This window comes from Cheilinus undulatus, linkage group 8, assembly GCF_018320785.1.
Source record: "Cheilinus undulatus linkage group 8, ASM1832078v1, whole genome shotgun sequence".
NCBI lineage: Eukaryota > Metazoa > Chordata > Actinopteri > Labriformes > Labridae > Cheilinus > Cheilinus undulatus.
The window spans coordinates 38,940,471-38,962,432 of NC_054872.1; the positions used below are offsets into that span (position 1 = coordinate 38,940,471).

Below are 21,962 nucleotides of genomic sequence, written 5' to 3' on the forward strand. Positions count from 1 at the left end.
TTATTACTTTAACTGTTTTCATCACTTTAAGCTACAATAACTTTAATCCCTTCTTAAAAAAGAACCTTTATTTAAATGTTACGTGGACCATCATCAAATACCTTTAGCAGTTTCATTACTTTTATCAAGCTGTGTTGACATTTATTATTTTATAGCCTACCTAATTACCTTTAGCTAGTTGTATCCAAACTTTAAGCTAACTGTTAAAGTAAGCATTAGCCTACTATTAGCTGATTAAATCCATACATTTTCGCTGTTTCCATTTTAGCTCACTGTTTTAACATTACTATTTTTAAATACTTTAGCTTACTCCAAACTTCTAGCTAACTATTACTATTAAGCAGCTTACAGTTGCAAATGTTATCCATTCTTTTTAGTTAACTGTTTTCATTTTTTGTTTAACTGTTATCCTTTCAATATAGACTAAATGTTTCAAGCTACATATTTTGAAGATTTTAAACTGTTGTCTGATACTTTTAACAAGTGGTGTTGACTTCCATTATTCTATTCCTTATCACTTTTAACTAGCCGGTATTGAAACTTTAAGCAAAGTGTTAAGAAGCTTAGCCCACTGTTAGCTAATGAAATCCATTAGTTTTGGCTAACCGATTCCTCTTTAACTGACTGTTTGAACAACATTTCTTTGCCACTTGTTGAGGCCTAAATATTTCATTAAGTTCTAGCTTATTCAAAAATTGTAGTAAAACTGTTACTGTTAAGCAGCTAACACTGGCAAATGTTATCCATTACTTTTAATGAACAGTTTACATCACTTTGAATTTCTTTAATTGCTAATGTTTCAAGCTGTCATCAACATTTTTTTGGCAGACTGCTATCAAATACCATGAGGAAACTGTTTTAACTTTTATCCTCAAAATAAAGCAACTAATATCCATTGATTTAAACAGTTGTAGGGCTTCGTGGCCTATATTATTCTGGCCAAGTATAAGTTTATGCTGTGGCTTATATTTGTCATTTAAGCTGTACTTCTATCTCTGCCCATATTAGACACCTTGCACTATAGGCCTGTAATTATGCCCTAGTTCAACAATACTTCATGTTCATGCTCAACTTCACACAGCACATATAGTGTTAACAAGGATAAATTTACATTATAGATTTCAGTAAAATTTATGGCAGAGCTGTTTTATTGGCTTGCACTAGATTGAGTAAAAACAGGAATACCAATAATGTCTGTGGCATTTAGGATGAATTTCATCTTATGGATTATTCATAAGTTTATGCTGATTCAAGCAGCCTAAAATACCAACTGCAGCCTTTTTAAGACAACTTAATAGACACATCAAGTAGCTATTTCTCAAAAGGCCAAGTTATACATGAGTCCAGTTGTTGAGCTCGCGTGAAGCCGCGCCAGCAGGTGACAGCCCAGTTTATCACGAGGATAGATGAGCCAGGCAATACAGTCTCACCACTACCACAACAGAGAAGGGTGAAGTCAAAGCGCGGACATTTTTCAACCAAAATAAATGGATTATAAAGGTAAATGGCTCCCACAGAAGTCATGTCTTATTTACTTAGCATTCACTTTTAGCCCTGAAACAGACCGCTGTTGTCCACAATTTCAGAGGAGAAATTTCACACATGGTTACTTTTGGCTTTTTGCAATGCAGCACCAGCAACCCCCACATAAAAAAACAGCATCTTTACTGCTCCATGCATGTACAAATATAATTCATAGCATGGAGAGGGAAATCTGGCGCAACATGTGAAGTTGTTTACACGTGGGTAATAAAGATGCATCCCTTAGCTGGGCTTTGTCAATGCTCTGATCAGTTGGTAAGATTTTTTTTTTTTTTTTTTACAACAGAGTGCATTAGGAAATGGAAGCAATGATTTTGTGCCCTTAAGAGGCTTAATTGGCATGAAATCATGAGTCATAAAGAGATGTGCTGTGAGATAGTAGGCTATTCATTTCTTTGCCCTCAAAGAAAAGATAATGTGCGCAGTAAAATCAGACGATTAAGGGTACAAAAATGACCAACGAGTCTTCAAAAGTATGCTGGAAAATGCCTAAAACAGCTGACTGTCATTAAAACATTTTCTGCAGAGGGTCACAGAAAAATTATGTCCTCTAATCCAAAACTATTTCTGCTCTTATTCAAAATTCAATACCCAACTCCCAGTGATGTTTTATTCATCAAAAGAGATGCCAATGAAAAAAGTCCATCTCTGTGTTCTGCTCGTTCCAATACATCAAACAGCAGGCAGAGATGTATTGGCCTGTGCCAGCGTGTCCAGATTAATAATGTCACCGAGCCTACGATTTGTTTCTCTAAGCACCGCTGCAAAGCATCCTCTGACATTGGGAATCATGGCCTGGCAGGACTCTTGATGTTGAGCCGTAAATATCAGAGATAGCTTTTTTCTTTTCCATCTGACCCTGGTGCATGGTGTTGGAGAGATATACAAGTCCTGACAAAGGAAATTGTAAAAGGTGACCAAATGTTAACCTCTGTGGATACTGGGTCCAGTTACAACAAGCTGGGACTCTGGTACCTGATGAAGCTGGGTCACATCATCTCATAGATTTGTTGTAGCAGCACAACTTCTACTATGATAGGATTATTCAGATAATTTACTGAGTTTTAATCAATATTAATAAAGTTAAATCATAAAAAATATCACAACAATGTAAGATAGTTGGAGTATAAATTGAATAAAGAAGACAGAAAAAACAGGACAGGGTAAAAAATGAATAAATTACATAAACATGATAAAGGATCATACTTTAAAACAGTTTGGAATGATGAAAGCAGAAAAACCATTTTACTTGATCTGTACCAACACAAGAGACGTTGTCTGGATGGGAGCATATGCTGGTCTAAAACCTCTATATACTTTTCAGCACTGATGGTGTCTTTCAAGATGTGTAAACTGCCCACACCATAGGCCCTAATGCAACCCCATACCTTCAGAGATGCAGGCTTTTGAACTGTGCAGTGATGATAAGCTGCAGGATTCCTCTCCTCTTTAGTCTACAAGACATGGCACCTGTGGTTTCCAAGAAGAACTTTAGATATTTATCTGACCACAGAACAGTTTTCCACTTTGCCTCAGTCCATTTGAAATGAGCTTTGGCCCACAGGAGACAGCAACGTCTCTGGATTGTATTCACACGTCTTCTTCTTTATATGATACAGCTTTACCTTGTATTTGTGGATTTGTACGGCTTTGCTTATGTGTGTGCATGAGACCTAACAAACTGGAATGTTACACCACCAACATAAATAGTAAAACAGCATGAGTACTATCAGTGGAACAATAAGCTCTGCATTACTGCCTCAGTCAAGTCATATTTGTCTGCTCCTTTTATAGACAAGGCAAACTGCTGTGTGTGAGTGCAGCCCCCTAAGTGACCCATCTGAGCCAGATTCATAATCAAAACAGTTCTTTTAGTGTAACAAAACATTTTCAGACTACATTATCTTGTGCTGAAAAATCAGAACATTCACTTGTGAGGAGTGTCGATGTGACTGTTCGGGGTTTTTATTGCATAAACACGACAATTAGCTATACATTAGAGGGGGTATATGAGCCATGTAAATGAGAGTGGATGCAACAGCAAACACACCATTAAGCTGATGGAGAAGGGCCACAGAAAGCCTGACTCCCTCCCTGGCGCTCTGATTAAAGGCGCACCACTCCTACAGTGAAATTGCGAGTGAAAAAGTAGAAGCAGGGTCAGACATGACAGCACATATGGAGCTATGTAGATTTATGGCCACACAGTGCCCTCCACTGGAGCTCAATTTGTGCTGCAAGTAGAGACCTCAGCTGTTACTGTGGCTGCTTACACTTTACATGCATGCACTAATATTAAAAGTGATTATATTTTAGATTGACTATGCAGACATGTTGCACTGAAAGACTTGTACATATTGGGGACTTTACTTTAAATCCTCCATGTGTTTAAAAGTCTCTCAAAATAAACTGCATCATTATACATAACAGGCAGCCACTCTAAACATTAAAGTATGGTCAAGAGAAATTAAAAAGAACCAATTTAACTACCTCCATCATGATGGAAATCCAGTATGCAAACAAATTGGACGTTTTGCAGAAAATAGGACTAAATAAACAGACGCATCATTCCATTTGGAAAGCTTTCAGACTCATTTCACTCCCCTCATATAAATGTGCAGCACCAAGCAAGGCTGTTAAATATCTGGCATGAGTGTTTGGTGTTTATTTTCCTGTTTAAACATCCCCGATGTCCGAGTCACTCACAGTATGTACCTGCTATTTCCCATTTGTACATGTTTTCACCGCAGCTTCTGATTAATTCCCGAGCAGTAGTTCAAATAAAATATTTACTCCTACAGAATCTGATTATTGTGGCTGAAAAGACAGACACGATGAGATTCACAAGATAGGACAAGGTGGGATTAATCTTGCATCATGCTGAAAGAAAGTTTTGTGCAAAAGATGCTCAGTATACAGAAAAAAACACTAAAGCAGACCCAGAACAGGAAATTACAATCCAAACAAAACAAAACCTCCACAAAGTGCAACCTTCTTAAAAAATTACCATAGAGCTGAATTGCGTCTTTTTTGATACAGCCCACAGAAAAACTGACTTAGAGGGCAACTTAAAAAGTGTTTATGCAGTGTGGTGTTCGGCTGCATTCAGTGCACTAAGCAGTTGATGCTCGCTTCTGTTATGTAAAGGTGCTTTGCAGAATTGTTTTAATTTAGCCATACTAAAAGTTTTTCGAGCATGAACAGAGCTTTTATGGTCTCCATGCCACAGCATCTCAGTGGGATTTCAGTCCAGACTTTGACTAGGCCACTCTAAGTCCTTCTTTGTTTATTTAAGACAATCAGAGGTAGACTTGCTGGTGTGTTTCAGATTATTTTCCTGCTGCTTTACCCAGCTGCACATGAGCCTGAGATCATGAACTTATGGTCGGATATTCTCTGTCAGGATGTTCTGGCAGAGAAAAGAGTTCATTGTTCGATCAACCTGGCAGGTAGTTCAGATCCTGAAGCAGCAAAGCAGCCCCAGACCATCATACTACTTTCACCATGTTTGACTCTTGGTACGATGTTCTTTTTTATGAATTGCTGTTAGTTTTATGTAAGATGTAATAGGAAAAAACCTTCCAAAAAATTCAACTTTGTTTTGTAAGTCCACAGAATATTCTCCAAAAAGTCTTGAGGATCATCAAGATGTTTTTGGGCAAATGTGAGATGAATGAGATTTTGGTCAGCAGTGGGACTTGCCTTGGGACTCTTTCATCGGATGCCATTTTTGCCCAGTCTCTTTCTTATCGATAAATCATACACACTGACCTTAACAGAGTCAAGTGTGGCTTGCAGGTCTTTAGATGTTGCTCTGGGTTCTGTTTTGACCCCCTGGATGAGTTGTAAATGCACTCTGGGAGTAATTCGGGTAGGCCGGCCACTCCTGGGAAAGTTCACCATGGGTCAGATTTTCCCCATTTGTGGATAATGGCTCTCACTGTGGTTCACTGGAGTCCCAAAGCCTTGGAAGTGTCTTTGTAACCCTTTCCAGACTGACTGATGTAAAAAATCTTGTTCCAAGTTACCCCATTTGTGGATAATAGCTCTCACAATGGTTTGCTGGAGTCCCAAAGCCTTAAAAATGGCTTTGTAACCCTTTCCAGACTCATAGATGTCAATGACTTCAATCTCATCTGTTCTTGAATCTTTTTAGATCACAGCATGATGTGTTGCTTTTTTTTTTTTCTTTTTAGATCTTTTAGCCTACTTCACTTCGTCAGACAGGTTTAAAGGGATTTCTTGATTCAACAGGTCTGGCAGTAGTCAGGTCTGGGTGAAGCTAGTGAAATTGCACTCGGCTTTCTATAAAATGAGGTTAATCCCAGTCATGATTTCACATGGGGCCAGGCAGCTTTGGGTTTTTTTCCTTGATAAATGAAATCATTATTCAAAAACTGCATTTTGTATTTACTCATATTGTCTTTGTCTATAATATTAAAATTAGTTTCAAGATCTGAAACATTTAAGTGACAAAAATGCAAAAAAAATCAGGAAGTGGCAAACAATATTTTTACAGCACAGTTCATGTATTTCCTAATCTTAGCTCATTTTCTTTATTTCAATCCATTTATCTGAATAGAAGCTAAAGCATAAAAATGAAATACCTCTAATAGATTGCCATATCTTAATTTGTTCTTAGCCAAGTATGGCAACTTCCTGTAACTAAGCTAGCTATATTGTCGGGTGTCCTTATTTGAATAGAACACATTTTATTTTCTTCTAAAAGATTTATATGGATTTAACTCTGAAATCAAATGTTCAACACACTGTTTTCTGATTTTTGTTTAATCTAAACCACAAAATATGTAAGATTGCTGTTTGCTGCTTTTATTGCCTGCTGAGCACATTCATATTTTTCTCCTGCATGTTTGTTTGACATGACTGGTATCATAGACCTCTGATGGGACAACCTCGTCTCTCACAAACAACATGTCCAGTATTGTTTTCTTGTATTGTTTGTGATCTGGGACTTTAAGCTTGTTTTACTGTGTACTTACAGTTAATTCGTCTGGATGAGCCCCAGCTAAATGCCTACAAATGCAAAACATAAAGAGGATTTTCAGCCAACAGCAAGTCTTGTAATTAGAGTCTAGAATTAGACTCTTCAGATGTAAAATTAACTTGGCCGCCCCGAGGCTTCGGCTGGAAAACAACAGAAAGCAACAACTGCCAACAATTAAAATGAGAGAGTGTTATAAATAGAGGATATCCATTCTTGGGATGTTGCAGGGAGGCCAGGCTGGTTAAATTGAGACTCTGTGGTCCCATTTAATGGAAATAGAAGCTGGATAAACAAAGTGTCGCATAGAGAGCAGCTGCAGCTTTCCCAGAGAATCACATACTCTCCTCAAGATAGCAATAAGCAGTCAAATATTTTACTGAAATGGATGTTGTACCAGACTGTTAAGTCCTGCATTCAGAATGGTCTGTCTAAATTAAAATACACTTCCAAGGCAAATACTCAAGGGAACTCAAGCTCAAATAGAAAGAGTCAGGAACAACCGGTCTACAAAGTTCTCGCGCTTTGCCTGTTTGACAACATGAGTGCCAAAGCACTCTAAAATTCCTACATACTGTGATTTTAAAGTGTCTCACACACAACTCACACTGAATCTATGGCATTAAAAAATACATAAAAGACTATTTCTGCTGAGTGTTGCTGCCCTATCTGCCACATAGCCCCCAGCAAAGCTTTCAGGCATCAATAAAGACCTTCTAGGAATGTCAGTCTAGTCTGCTCTGGTCTTGTTTGCTAGTTCAAGTCATGCATTGGTTTTACTATTAATTTCTGAGTGTTTAATAACCCACTAAAAACTCCTAACAGGAGCTTTAAATACAATCCTTACAAATACTCTTTCTCACCTTTCAGCACTTCATGCTTTATGCAAACTAAGTCGATACAAAGGAAAGTAATTCAATAATTTCAACAAGGCAGAACGTTGTGGGTTAAGCAGAAACAAATTAAACAGAACAAAGTACCCAATTATAAAATGTCTTACCGACTCTCCACAAAATGTTGTACCTTTGGGACCCAGAACGCTAAATACCACTGGATTTTAATTGTAATCATGTTGTGCAGAACTTCTCCTGGCCTCTAAATCTTAATGCAGGTGTTTGAAACCACAGCGTTGACTAAAGGAGAGCTGTTCGCACTTGCAAACAGTGTTAATAACTTAGCAGCTGGTAAAGCCATTTTTGTATAGTGCTGCCATTATCTAGAGAGAAAATAGAGACAAATGTGAAATACTGCTCTCCCTGTGTTCTTTAACTTTTATAGATTTTTTTCTGAATAGAATAAAAGTTTGACTTTATTGCACAAAAAACTTCTCAACCTCCAAATAAAATGTTTTTGTCTGGGTCTTTGCAGAAATTGACTGCTGGTTAATATAAGAATGTTTGTCAGCAAATTGCAAGTTCTTATTAATGTTTAAACAGACTGTTTTTTGTTTTTGAAGTGTTCACAAATCAATATTTGGTTGAATAAAGTAATAACAGCTTTTATATCTCTGCAGCCCTCTCCAACTGTCTTCACACTACTGTTGGGTGATGTTCCACCTGTGGTTATTTCATCGACTAAAACTATGACTAAAAATGTGAGTCAACTACCTTTTTAATATGAGAAATACTAGACTGTGGGAAAAAAGTGAGTTTAGTTTCCATCATGGAGACTAAAACAAGACCAAAATACTAGTGCTGGACTGGTGGACATTCAAAATCCACAATAGTTCTCAACTGTGTGTTTAAGGTCAGCATTTTCATCAGTATATTTTAGATCAATTAAAGTATTGATAGGAAAGTAACAGAAGTGTTTTTTTTTTTTTTTACAACTTGGCTGATGGAATCACTGTGAAGGAAATGCATGCTTTGATTCAAAGTAAAGAAACGTAAGGACTTTCATTGGCTTAAACTGGACCAAAATGTTTTTGAGTTTTCATTGACTAAAACTTTAAAGGTTAAAAATGACTAAAATGTGGCTAAAATTAAAGAACATTTTAACGTTAAGAGTAAGCTAAATTTAAAAAGCTGCCAAAATTAACTTGTCTTTGTAAGATGCGGGCCATCCATCTTCCTCTTGATCATGTTCAAACCTCTTTCACGTATGCACCAAACTCCTGAAGTTTTCCTTATTTTTTCTTGTTGATCTGCATTTGTGTTTAAAAGAGCTGAATTTCTAACCCATTCAGAGAAATTCATTGCTGGTGAGCAGGCAGGGGTGATGACGCTTATTTCATGGACCAGCACAAGACAAAAAACTGTACTGTGCAGCACCAGAATGATCTTGGTCCATGTAGCAAGACTAACATGACACGCCAGAAAGACAGTTTCCAATGCAAACCTTCCAGACAAAGTGTTAAGGAAGGCAGGACTTTAAAAAAATCTCAGAGGGTGTTAAGAGGATCCTTTTGTCTGTCACATTCAAGGTAGCAAATCAGAACAAGAAGACAAAATGAGGTAGCAGCTCTGGTAGAAACCTGAGCTCCACAGACAGGTTACGCCATAATTAATGAATCTTGGAGCTTGTTGGTGGATAAAACTCATGGCGAGGTCAGTCGGCAGAGGTGCAAAAACATCTTCTCTGCCAAGCAAAGCTTTCAGCGTGGCTCTTTGCTCTTGTTTTAATAAAGAAATGTGGCCCCTTTTTCATCAAACTGTCACTACACCAAAGCTACATCCAAGATAATAGATATACCAGCAGCAGCCGTTACTGCTGTCTACTATATAAGTGTTGCTGGAGCTTTGTTTTCTTCAAAACTTTTTCACCCCCTCTGGAAGTTGGTGAAGTTGTGGCAGGACTACCTACTCTAGCTCCATGTTAAAATTCAGTAGAAACTGGAACAGAAAGGCTTCAATGCATGCAGTGATAGTGGTCTCTCAGTAATTTCAAGAGCTACATGCAAACTGTAGCTCCAACTTAGTGTGTTACATACTATTAGTTTGACAGTTAAACCAAGGAGTTACTTTGCAGGTTCAGATTTTATGTACTGAAGCATAATAAGCTAACAATCATGCTTTCAAAACTTGCCTTCCTGCAGACCCAGCTTGTCACACAGAAACTGTTTGCAGCATTATGAAACTCAAACCCTACCTTGGAGACCCCCAAACTGAAATGCTATGAAGCTTGAGAGTTAAACTGAAACTCTGAAGATAACAGAAGCTAGTCTGCTTTATTACAAAATGCTCATTGAAAAGTTGTTAAAAGAGTGATAAACATGACTGTGTTTTTAAAAATGTTTTGCTGGCATAAAAATAAAAATTGGTGTATAATTTTCCAGCTATCTCTGTACATTGTTGGGTGCTGGTGGTCTTGTGGTAGTGCTTTTGTCTGTGTACCACATTTATGGAGGCTGTTGTCCTTGAAGCAGACGGCTTGGGTTCAAATACGGCCTGTGGCCCCTTTCCGGCATGGCATTCTCCTCCCTCTCTTGCTCCACAATTTCTGACTCTATCCACTGTCCTGTCTCTCAAATAAAGGGATAAAAAGTCCAAAATCAGACAATTAAAGAGGAGACATTTCCTAATAAGACACAAACAGAGACACAGTGTTGCTATAAAGTCAGAGTTTAATCTTGAATATAGTATCTGATGTGGTTTCATCTCTGTTTGTTAGTTTTTCTGGTCATCATTACAGAGGTGGAATGCTGAAAGCTAAAGTTAATCAAAGTGCACACATGTTATCTTTCAGATTCTGATTTGTACATCAATATAATAAATTTCTAATACATGTTATTCTCTATCTAATATATTCCCATTTATGTGTATAGAAAATAAAAAAACAAAATTATTGCAAAATTTAAATCTGCAAACAGTTGACTGACAGATAAATTTAACAAACATATGAAGAAAACAAGAAAGAACATGAAGGAAAGAGAAATATGTTTGAACGTTTCATCAAGTCATGGCATTCACTGTGGGTCCCTCTGTGTTAATAAGGCCCGTCAAGTACATTCCACCTGAAAACCATGCGTACACTCCATTAAAGCCACTTATTGCTCTCTGACATCAGCGTGAGATAAAGGTACAGCTTTGTTAAAGTGCTCACTGTGGTGTCAAATGATGAGGGAAGAGGAAGAGGATCAGGCAAAGTGGTAAAGGATGACGAAAGCACGGAGAGGAACTACTTTGTGTGGTTGAGTAATGACACTATGGGGCCTTGCGTGCATCACACTGTGGTTGCTAGCTGTATAATTTACCAGTATTTGTCCAGCAGTGCAACCATTAGCCATGCCCAGCTAGGTCAAATCTAATACTACTTAAAGGAACACAGTGGAGCTTTTGCATATATCAGCCTTTGTAGCAGAAATCATGTTCATAGCAAACTAACAAGTAAACTGTAGTGTCTACAATTACTTCTGTGCTATTCCAAAATTTCAAGGACAATTTTATTTTTAGGGATGTAACAATACAAATATCCACACATCCATCCACCTCTTTATTACAGGGATGGACAACTTTGGTTACTGAAAGGACCACTTGACCTTTTCTCACACTGGAGGGCCATTTCTTTGTGATATATTTTTTAGTAATATAGTAGTACCTAATTTAATCAGTTAAACATAAGACTTAAGACAATTTAAAGTGCTTTTGAAAGCATTTCAAACATATACTGCTTATGTGAGTATTTTTTACATGTATGTATATACATGCATGTGTATTGGATTCTGCATTTTATTCTACTTATAATTTAAAAAAATAATTAAGAGCTGTAATACTCTGCACCAAGTAATGCCTTTTGGGTTTATTTGATGCCTGGTTTGATGTCACAGAGTGACCAGCCAATCAACACTGAGGCCTGGGTGCCAGGGAGAGTACGGCATCACTTCCTGTTTTCCTGCTGCTACTGTGTTGCTCTGTGCGGTTTCTCATGTTGACAGATCTGGTGCTAAATTATTTTCCATGATTTTTTTAACATGAAGTTTTACTTTTGTCACTTTAAGTACATTTTGCTAGTCATAACAAATGCACATCAATTCCACGTATCGGTTATCGGTCTCATGGTCTCAAAATCTCTTCCTGCTTTCTGTTAACAGTCAAATGTAAATAGTGAAAATGTTTAAAAGAAAATAATTTAGATAACTGTATGACACCTACTCCCCGTCAAAGTTTACAGGCTTTAAAAATTACAACACAGAAGATGTCATTCTTGGTTGTGATGGTGTTTTTTTGCTGTTGTAGGTCATCAATATTCAGATTTCAGTCTGTTTCATCACCAACTAGAAACTTCTCACAAGAGTTTTAATTTTAGTGGAAACAATGGACACATGGAAGTGAAATCCATCCCAGTGTTCCAGCTGCACAGTATCTTTCAAAGTTATTCTTTTTAGCACAAAATCCTCTTTTTTGTGTTTCATCTGACAGCCTACTGAGCAGATGGGGGGTGGGGGGGGGTAGAACACAAAGTCCCCTTTGTTAGAACAGCTACTAAGTTCGTGAAAGCCTGTTTGCTAAAGCCTTGTATTATCTCCAGCTTAACTTCAAAATGACTTTTCCAATCGATTAAGTGGTTTGAATTACAGAACTTCCACTGAAGTGCATTAGGGTTGTATCTCTCCACGACAAGAATTAACAATGAGAAACATATTAGAACAATGTATTTACAAGTACTTTAATATTGTTTTAATTCAGCCTTGAAAAACTAAGAATATCTGATGAATCAGAAATGTCACAGACATAAAAGCTGGTCTGATCCCCATAAGCTGAAAGTCTCTGAAATGTTCTGCTTTCATAAATGAATGGAAAATATTTCTGCCTGTATAACATAAAATATATGCAAGAACCCCACAATGGCCTTTAAATACACCGATTTGCCATCATATGTAACAGATTGGAAGTGATTCCTTCAATTAGCTTTTATCAGAGGATCAATTTAACATTAGGAGCACTGCATTTGACAATAAAGCTCATAAGCAGTACTGGTTAGAGATTGCTGAAGTAAATTCAGCCTCAAGTCTGAATTCCACAGTTTAGAGATAAATGCCTCTGGAGTGCAGTTTAAAGTAAACATGAGATGAAGAACCAACAGTGAAGCCTTAAAAACCTCTGTAAAGCACACAAAGTGATGCAATGCACATGATGCAGATAAAGCACTTGATAATAAAAGCATGGGACTTAGAAGTCCCTATAACGCCAAACAAAGTTTGACAAATAAAGCACATTTTAACAAATAAAGCACAAATTTTGCAAAATAAAAAAGCAAAATAAATCTTAAAGCTGTAGCTGACTCTTGTGAGAGGACAGTGTTGACATTTTGAGTCCAACACATTTGATAAGAACATCAGCAATGACTCCACAAAATTCTGCCAACTTTAAGACACAAGCAATTTAAAAGTAAAGGCAAATATCTTTGTATGCAGACAACATTATGATCTATGTATACAAAAAATAGGTTCTTCTATAGGCTGTATGGCTTCAGATTAAGGTTTCCTGTACCAAACATTTCTCTTCCATTGAAGGGAGAGAATGTTTGACAATACATGTGTTTGATACGCAAAGAATAAGTATGAAAATAGTGTTCCTTCTCTTTGATAAGTGGAAAAGTCTTTGGAATAATGAACAGAGATGTGGTAGCTGTAGTTTGAATTTAAACAGTTTTTATATTTACCTCTTCTACTCACATCATTTGACATGAAAAATACATTTCGGCAAAGTACGAAGCATGTTCTCTCAGACAAAAAATACTCTGCTCTGCATTCACACAGTAACATGCAGATAAATGTTTCACTTACTGCAATCTTCCTGAAACATACTTATAGGTCTCTGCTGGACTGTTACGGATAAAGACAGAAACAAACTGCAGTTAAATGGAGGCCAAAATATCGAGCATTTTGGAGGAAGATATGAAAGTCGACATTTGCAGATGGGGAGACTGATTTTCTCAGGCTTTTGTAGGTGTGATTGATAGTGAATTTCAGAGCATCCTAAGTTCAATGCTGCATGGAAGTATCCTTTAAGCAACGATAAAAGGGAGTGTTTGAGGATGATGGGAATTGCTGCATGCCATTTGGTTTAAAACAAGCCTCTTCTCTCTAAACCTGTCCTTGTTGACATTTTCAGCACAGTCCTCCACTCTGACACTGCATTACACTCACTGACATTTCAGAAGACAAATTCAATTTGATGGAAACCGGGAAATGACATGCTTTAAGGTTTGACCCTCCCAGGTCTCTCTGCTGCAATTATACTCTTTAAAAATGGGAAGCAGGGAAATTGTCAGGGGGAATGAGAGGACAAACGCACTTCAAAACTGTACAAGTTTGTATGAGTGCAATGACATGCTTTTTTGCTCACTACAGTACCCATAGGAAGGAATTTACAGCTACAAATGCTTTTAAGGCTTATTATATGACTTCCAGGGCAGATTTCAGACCAAAACGAATGCTCTGCTTAGAAACATCTCCTTTATACATCAGCTCCTTTCTCTACCCCTGCCTTCCTGTTTCACCATCAAGTGTCTGTGAGACTGGGATACAAAAAAAGTACATTAAACATGTTTAAGCCTCAGGGTGACATGTTAACTTTAAGAGATGTTTTCATGTTAGTGTAAACACAGAGCTGAGAACAACCAACTCAGAGGGTGTTTGCCTTTGCCTTCGTTTTAGAAAGTCATTACTCAATGATGTATCTATAAAGGGTATATTTGATTTACAGCTCTCTTTCCTTGTTCCCCTCATCGTAATAGAAGCTTTGTGGTTGTAAGATGATCATGAGGGTAATGCTCTTAAATATGTAGAAAACAAGTAACAATCAGTGTTTTTAATTAGTAAAGTATGCTTTATATGGGAAATTCTTTGGCCTGCAGGGAGATGAGATTTGTCGTGAGACTTGAGTTGAAGACTACTTGTGGTTTATAATCTAATCACAGGCTGTGGCACTTAGCTTTTCTGAAGAGTTCAACAAAAATAATCTCATGTTTCATTTAAAATGATCAAATGCTTATGATTTAGCAAATATATCACAATGATAACTTACATATTTTGTTGTCTTGCAACAAATAAGGGAGCAGCTGACAGTGCGTTAAAGATGGAAACATGTCTTACATCACTGGATATGATACGCACTGTACAACATTACACAGTACAGTGAACCCTAAACTATGTTTGCATGCTTGCAGATGATTTTCAGTCCTGCTCAGATGTTCCCAAAAATTAAATAACTAATTATTTAATGCCCATGTTTGAGTTGAGTTTTGACTTTTGCTGTGGTTTGAGTCAGTGTCGTATGATAACAAGATTACAAGACTTCAGTTTTTAAAGGGTACTCATAAATATAGGATGTTATTATTATTTTACATATTTTACATATCTGTACTGCATAGTATTACTTTTTTTTTTGCCATGATTTGCCAAGGGTGTTCAAACTAACCCTTCACTCTGTGTCCCTCACAAGCTGGGCAGTGAAGAAGAACATAAATACCTCTCAGAAGGCCATTAAGGAAACTGAAAATGGGATTTAATATGCAAATGACTGTAAATATAATTCAAATATGATCAAATAAAATCAGCAACAGAGAAAAGTGATAATGAGATGAGTGTTTATACAATAAACTTTTTACCAACTTAACACCTGCTTGAGTGAGTTTTAAAGGATGTTCTAAAGCTGAGGTAACACATTAAACCCATAAACATAAAGAATGATGTGATTTGATCTACAATGGACTTGGATGGGGAATTAAAGGGGTAGTTCTTTTTTTAATTGAGGCTGTATGAGGTACTTATTTCACTATGTCACTTAAATGTCATCATGTACTTATTTCACTACTACTCTTTATTTCTCAAGGATGGTACTTTGTACCTAGTGCTCTATTTGACATCACGTCTGGGTAAGATCCCATGAGCTAAGCAAACACTAGAACACGATGTCAAGAAATTTGTTGACCACTAAGTGGTCAGAGAGTATCATCACTCGGCAAAAGACGTCTGACTCCAGAGACAAAAAGCTTCAGACTGAGAACCAGCTACACAATTACCATGATGTCCATAGTAGATGTTGTGTTGGATGTAACTGCAGCTTCACGTAGCTGCTCCATGACCTCCCCCACCTTTACTGAGGAGGTACTATCAAAGTTTATACTATATTTGAAAAGAAAGTTCCTGGTACTAAAACTGAGTCAAGTCGGTATAACATGGAAAGCACCATATTAGCCACAGGAGATGGTGCTCAGCATGGTCTCTTTAATAGGCTGTTTGCAATCCAGAAAGTCCACTGGGGACAGGAAGTAGGGGACAGCCATAAGGAATGAATGGGAACAGAGGAAAGTCAGTATTTTTCAGCTTTAAATTGATCTCGAAACTGCACTTATCATCAGAAAATTCCAACATACACTGACTACGATTCCTACACTTTACAAAAATGTGATTTTTACCACAATTTAACTAATTTATCCAGCAAGGAGGCAATCAATATCACACTCAGTCCTGCAGACCTAGTGTTTAGCATCATGTAGACAGACAAAGGAAAACAAGTCTTGAAGAGTCTGGTACTGAGTTAAGAGGCTAGCTAAGGCCTTTTAATATATTAAAAAGTCCTAATTTTGTGACAAATATGCTTTAACTGAAACTGTGATTAACTATCAAACGAATAAGCCTTGTGAGGTTAGCAACCAAGTAATGATGTGCCACTCATGAATTACCCTGTGCTATGAAACGGCTCTTTAATGTTAGCTACTGTAGCTAGTTCCCATGTGAGTGTCAGTTCCCTTTCCTCCATCCTTTGTCATTATTTAAAATGTGACCAAATGAAGAGCCTTTTGGGAACCAAACAACCAGCTCTACTGAGCTGAGCCAAATGATCTGGATTTCTTAAAAGAGACGGATATACCGTCACAACGAGTGAGGCTGGAGGCTGGTGAGACGGACCTCAGTTGAGGAAACACTGGCAAGATCAGAGTTTAATGTGCTAAGCCATGACAAAACTGTTCTGAAACAAACGGAAACGCTTTGTGGAAATGGACCATACATGTGCGGCTTGTCCAGGCTTTAGAAAGAGGCTTTATCAAATTCCCGCCCTCTGCTGTTTTTCTGTGAAACTTGTATCTGTTTGCCTGAAATTTCATTACTTTCTGGACACAAAAGTAGCTTAAGAATTGTTGTTTTCACAACTCACAGCATGGCTTTTTTTGTTGTGTTGTGTTGCATTTCTCAGTGTAGAAATCATTTCTTGCCCTCCAAGGGGAGTCCTTTGCCGCTGTGTGACATCATCTGCAAAGGACCTATGAGAGAGGCCGGAGCATACACAAGGAAGCAAGGCTATACACCGATACACACTATTAAACTTCTTTTAAATTACTACATAGAAAACAATGTCAGGGTAAGTGTGCTGTGTCTGATTATCACTGAATATCAAAAGAGAATATAATATTTTCCACCCTACAGCTAAAAGCCCAATACTTCTCCCTTGAGTTGTTAGAGATGATTAACTATTTGTAAAATGCAGTTAAGCTGATTTAAGTTGTTTCTATCTGCTTGTCAAACAGCCCCAACATATAGCCTTGCTTCAGTGCCTGCACTCCTACTGGGGGTCAAGCTGAGATGTATCTCCTGTGGCTGATATATTTACTACTGACAAGTACCTCAGACAACCCCAATAAAAAAAACCTGAACTATCACTTCAAGCATTTTCACTGACATCAAAACATCTGTGCTGCATCCCTGCCTGTCCTGCCTGTGGTTCTTAGATGTCATAACTAAACACACCCATCTTTTAGCCCACACTTCCTTATGAACCTGTGTCCACAGCCACTGTTTTTGCACTGGCAACGCCCATAATCTCTGTTACAGAGCGCTATTTACCAGTGTTTACTGTTGCTAGGTTATGAAAGTTAACTACTCAGTAGTAGCTGTAACTGCGTTTAAAAATAGCTCTGTGCACCAAGCATTTTCCTTGTCCTTCAAGGGAAAAAAATTTGGAAACAAAAAAAAGCACAGATATCCTTTCCTGGCATTTGCAGCAGATGTAAGTACGGAAATCAAACTCTAGAAAAGATGAGTCAGATCCCCATTTCCTCTGCCACTGCTGTTCATTTAGAGCTGATATCAGAAGTCCCACCCCCTCAACGAGGGAGAAGTTACATTGACGAGCTGTTTTCCTAGAGCGCTAAGAGCACTGAGAGAGCATCTACAAAAACAACTGAGTAGAGGGCCTTGCCTTGCCTTTGGCAACCACGACACTGAGCACTATAACCCTGGACTGCATTCTTTGTGTATTGACAATTAGCACCGCCAGTGCAAGAAACAGAAGCTGTGGACATGGAGCCTAACACTGGAACAAACTCTGACTGCAATAAGATCAATGTTCTTCTCGTTATCTATGTACCCCTGAAATTAAAGCACATTTTTAGAAACAATAAAAAATGCACCAAGTAAAGGTTTGACATAAAATAAGGCCAAGAATTTGAAAATAGCTACACTCTAAAAGTCATCCTGCAATTTCAAGTGACAAGTTACATGAGAGCACAGTTTTAGTGAGATGTTTGATAAAGTTAAGTGCTGTGTTTCAAAGTGAAAATTTGATCGAAGTAGTTTGATTTGTTGGTTGCATGCATGACTATAGGTCCAGCATGACTCAAAAATGTGGCTTTGAAGACAAAAGAAAGAGTAAAATCTTGAACAAACATAAAACTATCAACTATGCAATCATTTAGAAAGGAAGAACAGTCTAAAAACTAAATCAAAAATATAATTATCTGACACTGAAACAGTTCAAACCTTTGGTAATGCATAGTTCTTTTCTGAATGTCTCAGACTGTCAAACCTTCTCTAAATAGCAGCATCTGCTGTTTGATTCCTGTCTGAAAAATAAAGAGCGATGACAATAATAAAGTGATGGCTCTTTTTTCTCTTCTCCCTCTCCTCTCCTTTCCTGGTTTGTACAGCATTAGCAGTTTTGGCTTGTTCGGTTTCTGAACCACAGAGATTTTTTCGAGCAGTGAAGCAGCTCCTCTAACCAGTGAAGGCTGGCATGCAGTCAGTCTGACCCTCCGTCTCCAGCCTGCGATTCAAGGCAGGAAGGGTTCGTCCTCATCCTCGTCTGCGCTGGGACCGGGATCACTGAGGCACCTCATCAGCTTCTGCTGGTCTCTCTCTGCATCCGCCTTGCCGAGCTTTTCAGGTCTGCTCGGCGCTGAAGGAGGCTTCATCATCAGGCCCTGGTCCTCATCCTGCTGCTGGCCCGCCCGTCTGAACTCATCCATCACATTGACAGAGTCTGGGGACTGAGGGGAGGCCAGGTCTACATGGATGGTTGGGACACTGTCAGACCCTGGCTTCACGCTGTAGGCTTGAGGGTCTACAGGCAGAACGGGGTGCAACATAAGAAAGTCAGCTTCCAATAGGATAACATCACTCTGTCCTCCACCAGCGTGCATGAACGTAATGTGTACAAAGGAAGGAGAAAGCAGTCAGCAAATACAAATAGTAGAGGAACATGGGCCCCTGAAAATTTAGATACCCTTGCCAACGTTAGTTACACCAATGCACAACCATGTTTGTTTCGTAACTAAGAGCATGTCTTGCTTATGAAAGGTGGATCCATACTTCAAAGCTTCAAGCTGGCTCCACTCATAATAAACAATGTTGATCACTGCCTGTTGAGCTAGGGTTATGTAGTTTAGCCTACTTCTCAGGGTGGCACATGCCTGCTGCGTCATGGGTTTTGTGTCCTAACTACGCAGTAACACTGATGCCGCTTGGGCTGTAGCGATGCATCTCAGAAGCTCGAAGATGGCATCTTTGAATATACAGTACTATGCTAACTTTTAGGCAAATATAAAATGTATTTATGTCAAATATAAATATTTTTATGCAGCAACCTATTAGGACATGTTAACGCTATGGGCTCTTGTCTGACAGGACAGTCATGGAAAGCAAGAGAGAGGGAGGAGCTTGCAGGGGTGGGAGATCAAGTATATAAGAGAGAGAGAGAGTGAGTGCTGGTAGTTGCAAAAAAGGTTGTAAAGGAGAGAAATACGCTTTTATTTCCTAATTTTTTTACAGTGGTTTTGCTCTAAAGAAACTGAAAACACATCGACAACTCGACATCTATGTGCAGGAAATGCAGGGTTCTGTTGTATTGAAGTGGCACTGCGAGTGTCTCAGGCTCTGTCCACAGGAAGGTGGGTATTTTCAAAAGCAGAGGTTTTTTCGCATCTGTATTTAAAGATAATCCCTTCATCATGCCCAGGATCTTAGAAACATCTATGTCCACACAAAGACACAAAAACGAACTAATGTAAAGACTACACCATGACAACAGTGACCAGTCCTTTACTGTGCAGGTGAAACAGTTCATTCACAGACAGAAATAATATCCTGATGTTAAAAGGTTTTCTCACTGTTCCTCCATAATGCCCTTTTCTTTTCAAAGTTGTCCCATCAACCTGAACTGATCTGCTCCAAACTGCTGACATTGGCAGTGGGCTCTGTAGTCCAGTCAGGTGTGTCTGTTTATCGACTTAGTGGGGGAGCAACCATGTTTGTGTAGCATATCTAAAGTTCTGTAGCAAGTCCAGTTAGCACAACTTTGGTTGCGCCCATTGCTGCTATGGAAACAAAAGTAATGTCACACACCAGTGACTTCAAACAGAAGGGAAGCCGGTGCACAGTGTGACGTTTCAGGCCAAATTTACTGTTTCCCCCATCTACATGGGGTAAATGGAGTCAGCCTCGGCCTTTGCCCAGCAAATATGTTTTATTAAGTCCCTTGATAATCCTATTATAATTTATATGTGAACATTGGTGTCTGTTAAAGTGGAGAGTGGAGTAGGGAGGCAGGGATGTCTCATGATCCTAGGCAGTCTTCTTTACGTCCATGCTGACTGGGCCTAATCTATATCTTTATATTACACAGTTCAGGCTGAAACAAGTGAGTCCCATTAATTGAAATCTTTTTAACAGACAAAAAAACATTATCTGAGGTTATTTTGTATATAATACTTAATTTAGGTAAGTTATTGTGCTGTGATCACAAAAAAATCATGTATAATAAATAAATAATTGAAGCAGGTGCATGCTGGTTGGCTCTGCTGCAAAAAGCTTGGTTTTTTTTTTTTTTTTTTTTAGTTTGTTCAGACAGCCCGAAGGGTGCAACGAAGATGGTATCATTAATTAGCCTGAACTGGAGATAACATGCAGGTCCCCAGTTGATTGCTTGGAGTGCAGGTGTAATTTCAGGCGACCAAGATTTTCATTGGTTAAGTACAGCCCTAGCAAAAAACATGGATGTGCATTCTTCCATCACAGGTAGGGGTACTTAAAAAAACAGATATTTGGGGGTTTGTTCCTCTACTAAAAGGGTATCACAGCCACTAGTTTAAAACCACTGAACAAAATAGATCACAGGAGGTTTCAAGACATTTCCAAATACTCACAACACTATAAAGATAATACAAGGTACATCACAATGCTTTAGAATGCAACACATGCCGTAATAACAACTATCAATCTGGTCTAGATTTACTTTCAAATATGTTTCATGCTGAACTCTGTAAACAGCCAGTAATTAATCATCCAGCTGTGTCCTAGCAATCAAGTCATGAGATTCCCACATTAGTAAAGAGCAATTAATGAATGTTAACAAGCATAATGATTGATGCATGCATGTTAGGCTCTGCTGGGTTATCACAAGGTATCTTCTCTACACTGGCCACATACCTGGACCGACTTTGCTCCCTTTCTGCTGCTGATCAGGTTTGAAATCAGTATGTTTGCCTAAAATAAAAACCACACACTGGTTTACATGCCGGCCGGCACGCGCAGACATATTTCCATGAGAGGGGGAAATATCTGTAGCTGCAGGTGTGAGAAAAGTAGCAGTGCTCTCTAGAGTGTGGATGTCTAATCCTCATGATGGTGAACTCTGTCCTGTTGTTTCTGCGATTGTTTCTGAGATTTTCAGTAAAATGGTGGAAGCTATCCAGTGTTTGCATTTGGTTGCGGATAAGATGGATGTGTTTACCTGAAGCCAGTCTGGCTCTGCACATGGTGGGAGAGTCTGGAGGAGCAGCAGGCACAGTCAGGTAGTTATTCATGTCTTTAATCTGGGAAAACACAAGGAGGCTTGTTATTCTTGTTGCAAATAATCAGAGTGCAGTGGTTTTGTGATCTTTCTTCTGTCAACTTTAAAAAAATCATGTGCATATAAAGCTCTAATATAAAAGTAAAAGAAAATATATACTCTAGGGTTGGTTGGATACCAGCAATTTAATTTATATATGATTCTAATTAAATTAAACCAATTACCTATGTCAATACCATGGCCACAAAAATAAAAGCCCTAGTCAACCAATAACTGTGACTTCCAGGTACAAAAACTTCAAGCAAAGTACTACAGCATGTTTAGATTGCACAAACACACTAACAATATTTCAATGCAGTCTTACAAAACAGATAAGGAGCAACAGTATTTGCACTCGACCCAAATTATCC

General features: G+C 38.3%; 1 protein-coding gene across 1 annotated transcript in view; it reads right to left on the reverse strand.

Moving 5' to 3' along the window:
- Positions 1 to 10,088: 10,088 nt before the first annotated feature.
- Positions 10,089 to 21,962, reverse strand: part of slc9a1a (solute carrier family 9 member A1a) — a 60,748-nt gene continuing 48,874 nt past the window's right edge. Inside the window, exons 11-12 of the mRNA XM_041792817.1 lie at positions 21,493 to 21,574; positions 10,089 to 18,825 (exon numbers count right to left, since the gene is read on the reverse strand). Of these exons, the coding sequence (XP_041648751.1) occupies positions 18,536 to 18,825; positions 21,493 to 21,574 (372 nt within the window). The 3' untranslated portion in view covers positions 10,089 to 18,535. The remainder of the gene's footprint in view (positions 18,826 to 21,492; positions 21,575 to 21,962) is intronic.